A 7500-nucleotide genomic window follows, 5' to 3' on the forward strand; every position below is an offset into this window, starting at 1 on the left:
CAGGACTAAAGCAGGACTAAAGCAGGACTAAAGCAGGTCTAAAGCAGAACTAAAGCAGGACTAAAGCAGGTCTAAAGCAGGACTAAAGCAGGTCTAAAGCAGAACTAAAGCAGGACTAAAGCGGGTCTAAAGCGGGACTAAAGCGGGACTAAAGCAGGACTAAAGCTGGTCTAAAGCAGGACTAAAGCAGGACTAAAGCAGGTCTAAAGCAGGTCTAAAGCAGGACTAAAGCAGGTCTAAAGCAGGTCTAAAGCAGGACTAAAGCAGGACTAAAGCAGGACTAAAGCAGGACTAAAGCAGGTCTAAAGCAGGACTAAAGCAGGACTAAAGCAGGACTAAAGCTGGTCTAAAGCAGGACTAAAGCAGGACTAAAGCAGGTCTAAAGCAGGTCTAAAGCAGGACTAAAGCAGGTCTAAAGCAGGTCTAAAGCAGGACTAAAGCAGGACTAAAGCAGAACTGAAGCAGGACTAAAGCAGGTCTAAAGCAGGACTAAAGCAGGACTAAAGCAGGTCTAAAGCAGAACTAAAGCAGGACTAAAGCAGGTCTAAAGCAGAACTAAAGCAGGACTAAAGCAGGTCTAAAGCGGGACTAAAGCTGGTCTAAAGCAGGACTAAAGAAGGACTAAAGCAGGTCTAAAGCAGGTCTAAAGCAGGTCTAAAGCAGGTCTAAAGCAGGACTAAAGCAGGACTAAAGCAGATCTAAAGCAGGTCTAAAGCAGGTCTAAAGCAGGACTAAAGCAGGTCTAAAGCAGGACTAAAGCGGGACTAAAGCAGGTCTAAAGCAGAACTAAAGCAGGTCTAAAGCAGGACTAAAGCAGATCTAAAGCAGGTCTAAAGCAGGTCTAAAGCAGGACTAAAGAAGGTCTAAAGCAGGACTAAAGCAAGACTAAAGCAGGAATAAAGCAGGACTAAAGCAGGACTAAAGCAGGTCTAAAGCAGGACTAAACCAGGACTAAAGCAGGACTAAAGCAGGACTAAAGGAGGTCTAAAGCAGGACTAAAGCAGGACTAAAGCAGGACTAAAGCAGGACTAAAGCAGGACTAAAGCAGGTCTAAAGCAGGACTAAAGCAGGACTAAACCAGGACTAAAGCAGGTCTAATACAGGACTAAAGCAGGACTAAAGCAGCACTAAAGCTGGTTTAAAGCAGGACTAAAGCAGGACTAAAGCAGGTCTAAAGCAGGACTAAAGCAAGACTAAAGCAGGAATAAAGCAGGACTAAAGTAGGACTAAAGCAGGTCTAAAGCAGGACTAAAGGAGGTCTAAAGCAGGACTAAAGCAAGACTAAAGCAGGAATAAAGCAGGACTAAAGCAGGTCTAAAGCAGGACTAAAGCAGGACTAAAGCAGGACTAAAGCAGGTCTAAAGCAGGACTAAAGGAGGTCTAAAGCAGGACTAAAGCAAGACTAAAGCAGGAATAAAGCAGGACTAAAGCAGGACTAAAGCAGGTCTAAAGCAGGACTAAAGCAGGACTAAAGCAGGAATAAAGCAGGACTAAAGCAGGACTAAAGCAGGACTAAAGCAGGACTAAAGCAGGTCTAAAGCAGGACTAAAGCAGGACTAAAGCAGGAATAAAGCAGGACTAAAGCAGGACTAAAGCAGGTCTAAAGCAGGACTAAAGCAGGACTAAAGCAGGTCTAAAGCAGGACTAAAGCAGAACTAAAGCAGGTCTAAAGCAGGACTAAAGCAGGACTAAAGCAGGTCTAAAGCAGGACTAAAGCAGGACTAAAGCAGGTCTAAAGCAGGACTAAAGCAGGACTAAAGCAGGAATAAAGCAGGACTAAAGCAGGACTAAAGCAGGACTAAAGCAGGTCTAAAGCAGGACTAAAGCAGGACTAAAGCAGGTCTAAAGCAGGACTAAAGCAGGACTAAAGCAGGACTAAAGCAGGTCTAATACAGGACTAAAGCAGGACTAAAGCAGCACTAAAGCTGGTTTAAAGCAGGACTAAAGCAGGACTAAAGCAGGTCTAAAGCAGGACTAAAGCAAGACTAAAGCAGGAATAAAGCAGGACTAAAGTAGGACTAAAGCAGGTCTAAAGCAGGACTAAAGGAGGTCTAAAGCAGGACTAAAGCAAGACTAAAGCAGGAATAAAGCAGGACTAAAGCAGGTCTAAAGCAGGACTAAAGCAGGACTAAAGCAGGACTAAAGCAGGTCTAAAGCAGGACTAAAGGAGGTCTAAAGCAGGACTAAAGCAAGACTAAAGCAGGAATAAAGCAGGACTAAAGCAGGACTAAAGCAGGTCTAAAGCAGGACTAAAGCAGGACTAAAGCAGGAATAAAGCAGGACTAAAGCAGGACTAAAGCAGGTCTAAAGCAGGACTAAAGCAGGACTAAAGCAGGTCTAAAGCAGGACTAAAGCAGAACTAAAGCAGGTCTAAAGCAGGACTAAAGCAGGACTAAAGCAGGTCTAAAGCAGGACTAAAGCAGGACTAAAGCAGGTCTAAAGCAGGACTAAAGCAGGACTAAAGCAGGACTAAAGCAGGAATAAAGCAGGACTAAAGCAGGACTAAAGCAGGACTAAAGCAGGTCTAAAGCAGGACTAAAGCAGGACTAAAGCAGGTCTAAAGCAGGACTAAAGCAGGACTAAAGCAGGACTAAAGCAGGACTAAAGCAGAACTAAAGCAGGACTAAAGCAGGAATAAAGCAGGACTAAAGCAGGACTAAAGCAGGACTGAAGCAGGTCTAAAGCAGGACTAAAGCAGGACTAAAGCAGGTCTAAAGCAGGACTAAAGGAGGTCTAAAGCAGGACTAAAGCAGGACTAAAGCAGGTTTAAAGCAGGACTAAAGTAGGTCTAAAGCAGGACTAAACAGCAGGTCTAAACAGATATTTTGATTATTTTACATTTAATTGTAGTAAAAATTGGAGAGATATGCACAGAAGTGTATTACTGTCGATTGAGTATATATTATATTGATAGAGTTGAAATTCAAGTATACTAAATAGTCAGTAATGCAGTTTCTTTGTAGATGTAAAATATTTTGGTGTGGATCAGGAATGGTGTCGAACTGTGTCCTTAAGAAACCAAACCGGACAAAAGTGTAGGCTGTGTTTTGTCCTTTTCTGTCTCACAAACCTCGAGCCTCAAAGAATATCTGTGGTAGAAGATGAAATGCCTTGTAGAGCTGACAAAGAGATCCTCTAATGATATATTATATTGTTGTTATTACAAAACACTTTCATAGTCTGAGGAAACACGAGCGTTGATTACGACTTGATGGTTGTTTCTTTCAGGATTTAACATGTGCAAAGGTGTCAATCAGAAACGCTGGTGCCACGAGGCTTTATTATGGCATGATTGATCATTCACGCCGCTGTAATCGTCCTGTGTAAACTGTCACACACTTTACACACACTTTACACACACTTTACACACACTTTACACACACTTTACACACACTTTACACACACTTTACACACACTTTACACACACTTTACACACACTTTACATATACTTTACACATACTTTGCACATACTTTACACACGCTTTACACACGCTTTACACACACTTTACACACACTTTACACACACTTTACACACACTTTCTGTTCCATAATCCACTGGGAATGTGTTTTAGGCTAAAAAGCAGGACTAAAGCAGGACTAAAGCAGGACTAAAGCAGGACTAAAGCAGGACTAAACCAGGATTAAAGCAGTACTAAAGCAGGACTAAAGCAGGATTAAAGCAGGATTAAAGCAGGACTAAAGCAGGACTAAAGCAGGACTAAAGCAGGACTAAAGCAGGTTTATAGCAGGACTAAGCCAGGACTAAATAAGGACTAAAGCAGGTCTATACCAGGACTAAAGCAGCTCTAAAGCAGGTCTAAGACAGGACCAAACAGGACTAAAACCGGACTATAATAGGACCAAACCAAGTCTACATCAGCACTAAACCAGGATCAAACAAGGAAGAGTGTGCAAACAGCAGAAAGGCAAGGCTGCCTGTGTGTCAGGGTAATCCAACGTGAACAGAGCTCTCCCAGGATCCTCTGAAGCAAGAAGAGGGACGTGACAGGAAACCCTGGCTAAACAGATCAACCACCAGCGCTGCTCAATCGGAAAGAGTGTCTTCATTTACAGACTGGAGGCTAAGTTTTAATCAGCACAACGAGACAGCACTTGTTTGGCACGTCAGACCGGAAGGAGAGGATGTTCCTACTGTATTCAAATCCAGATATTTCATTTTTGCAGAGCAGTTGCCTTTCCATAACATCTCTGTTGTATAATATCCTATCATACTGTTGCCATGCCGTAATAAAACCATGCGATTAGACGTTATTACACTCCCTCCCGGCCCTGCAGCAGTCAGCGGGAAGCAGCGGTCAGCAGGAAGCAGCGGTTACCTGAGTCTGTGTGAGGCCCAGCTGTGCAGCCAGCTCGGCCCGCTCCGGTAGAGCCAGGTACTGCGCCGTCTGGAAGCGCCGCTGCAGCACGGCCAGCTGGTAACTCGAGTAGATGGTCCGCGGCTTCCTCACCTTCTTGGGCTTCCCGTTCACCATCCGCACCTCCATGTCCGGCTCTTCTTTCACTGTGGTACAAAGACGTCAGAAAATGACGATATGGAACATGAAGGCTATAAGTACAAACTGTGATTTCTGTGAACATCCCACACACACGATGGTAAATTGGCTTCGAAACATCAGTAAAAAGACTGATAGAGGTAGAGAACATTAGCAAGTGATTATTCTGGCATTTTATTTGATGATTTTAGAACTATAAAAGTTTATGCGAAGCAATTCGGTTCAGAGCAGTCTTTTATTGTCAGACATGGAGGGGCTCGCCGTATTTGAAAAGTGCAACCTCCGAGCACTACTTGTTCCTCTTTTCAAATATAATGTTTATTTTTTACTGTGAGCTTTGGCCTGGCTTCAAAAGGCCATTTTGTGTGAAGTTGTAGGACAAAAATAGCGGTGGCTGCTGCAACCCCAAAATTTCAAAGAAATTCCGCCAGCACTGGGAGCTTATAATTTAGGTCTGAGCGTCCCACAGCCGAGCAGGGAGACAGAGATTTATAGGTGCTTTTCATGTAGCCTGCAGGGCTCCTAAACCCGACGCCCACTTGGGATCTTAACTGGGACGACAGATACCTATTGGTCCCATCGCGTGAAGGGACCGACAACAAAACAAGGATTTGCTAAATGGTTGTATACGTTTCAATTTAAAGTAACAGAAAATCAACAAAACTAATATTTTTTTGACAACAATTATACAAAACATTTCAAAACAAAAGTCAAAATTGCGACTCAAGAGCGTCGACGGTGCGGCTTCATGACACTCGCTGTGTACCTATCAGGACTAAAACAGGACTAAACAGGACTAAAACAGGACTAAAGCAGGATTAAAGCAGGACTAAAACAGGACTAAAGCAGGATTAAAGCAGGACTACATTCTCCCGAACAGCACCCCGACTCTGGAACTCCCTCCCCCCCATGTCCCACTCTCCCTCACTCACAACATTCAAATCCCGCCTAAAAACATACCTCTTCACCCAAGCCTATGACCTCCCCTACCCCTAGCCTCCTCTACCCCATTGTCTACTCTTCTACCCCCTGTTACATCCCCATCTTTTTCTCTCTACTTCTTCTGTCTTGTTCATTTTATCTTTATATTAATGTGTATTGTACGTGTTGTCCCCCCCTGTCTGTAAATACCCCCCCCTTTTTTATTATGTCCAGCGTCTTTGGGTCACTGAAAAGCGCTATATAAATAAAAGTTATTATTATTATTATTATTAAAGCAGGATTAAAGCAGGACTAAAACAGGACTAAAGCAGGATTAAAGCAGGACTAAAACAGGACTAAAGCAGGACTAAACCAGGACTAAAGCAGGATGAGTAAAGCAAGACTAAAGCAGGTCTAAAGCAGGTCTAAAACAGGACTAAAGCAGGACTAAAGCAGGTCTAATGCAGGTCTAAAACAGGACTAAAGCAGGACTAAAGCAGGTCTAAAGCAGGTCTAAAACAGGACTAAAGCAGGACTAAAGCAGGTCTAAAGCAGGTCTAAACAGGACTAAATCAGGACTAAAGCTGGACTAAAGCAGGTCTAAAGCAGGACTAAATCAGGACTAAAGCTGGACTAAAGCAGGACTAAAGCGGGACTAAACCAGGACTAAAGCAGGACTAAAGCAGGACTAAAGCAGGACTAAAGCAGGACTAAAGCAGGTCTAAACAGGACTAAAGCAGGATTAAAGCAGGACTAAAGCAGGACTAAAGCAGGTCTAAACAGGACTAAAGCAGGATTAAAGCAGGGCTAAAACAGGACTAAAGCAGGATTAAAGCAGGGCTAAAACAGGACTAAAGCAGGATTAAAGCAGGACTAAAGCAGGACTAAAGCAGGATGAGTAAAGCAGGTCTAAAGCAGGTCTAAAGCAGGACTAAAGCAGGACTAAAGCAGGACTAAAACAGGTCCAAACAGGACTAAATCAGGACTAAAGCTGGACTAAAGCAGGTCTAAAGCAGTACTAAAGCAGGACTAAAGCAGGACTAAAGCAGGACTAAAGCAGGTCTAAATCAGGACTAAAGCAGGTCTAAAGCAGGACTAAAGCAGGACTAAAGCAGGTCTAAAGCAGGACTAAAGCAGGTCTAAACAGGACTAAAGCAGGATTAAAGCAGGACTAAAGCAGGTCTAAACAGGACTAAAGCAGGATTAAAGCAGGGCTAAAACAGGACTAAAGCAGGATTAAAGCAGGGCTAAAACAGGACTAAAGCAGGATTAAAGCAGGACTAAAGCAGGACTAAAGCAGGATGAGTAAAGCAGGTCTAAAGCAGGTCTAAAGCAGGACTAAAGCAGGACTAAAGCAGGTCTAAACAGGACTAAAGCAGGATTAAAGCAGGGCTAAAACAGGACTAAAGCAGGATTAAAGCAGGGCTAAAACAGGACTAAAGCAGGATTAAAGCAGGACTAAAGCAGGACTAAAGCAGGATGAGTAAAGCAGGTCTAAAGCAGGTCTAAAGCAGGACTAAAGCAGGACTAAAGCAGGACTAAAACAGGTCTAAACAGGACTAAATCAGGACTAAAGCTGGACTAAAGCAGGACTAAAGCAGGTCTAAAGCAGGTCTAAAGCAGTACTAAAGCAGGACTAAAGCAGGACTAAAGCAGGACTAAAGCAGGTCTAAAGCAGGACTAAAGCAGGTCTAAAGCAGGACTAAAGCAGGACTAAAGCAGGTCTAAAGCAGGACTAAAGCAGGACTAAAGCAGGTCTAAAGCAGGACTAAAGCAGGTCTAAAGCAGGACTAAAGCAGGACTAAAGCAGGACTAAAGCAGGTCTAAAGCAGGACTAAATCAGGACTAAAGCTAAAAACAAAAGTCAAAATTGCGACTCAAGAGCGTCGACGGTGCGGCTTTATGACACTCGCTGTGTACCTATCAGGACTAAAACAGGACTAAACAGGACTAAAACCGGACTAAAGCAGGATTAAAGCAGGACTAAAACAGGACTAAAGCAGGATTAAAGCAGGACTAAAGCAGGACTAAAGCAGGTCTAAAGCAGGACTAAAGCAGGACTAAA

At 43.5% G+C, this 7500-nt stretch overlaps 1 protein-coding gene across 1 annotated transcript in view; it reads right to left on the reverse strand.

Annotated features, from left to right (window-relative positions):
• The window catches only part of LOC140358662 (homeobox protein Dlx3b-like), a 20404-nt gene that overhangs the window by 8063 nt on the left and 4841 nt on the right, over nt 1–7500 (reverse strand). The window contains exon 2 of the mRNA XM_072443658.1: nt 4338–4522. Coding sequence (XP_072299759.1) covers nt 4338–4522 — 185 coding nt within the window. The remainder of the gene's footprint in view (nt 1–4337; nt 4523–7500) is intronic.

This window comes from Eucyclogobius newberryi, unplaced genomic scaffold (genome assembly GCF_026437365.1).
Source record: "Eucyclogobius newberryi isolate DKJ021-1_F unplaced genomic scaffold, fEucNew1.0.hap1 SCAF_13, whole genome shotgun sequence".
NCBI classification, from domain to species: domain Eukaryota; kingdom Metazoa; phylum Chordata; class Actinopteri; order Gobiiformes; family Gobiidae; genus Eucyclogobius; species Eucyclogobius newberryi.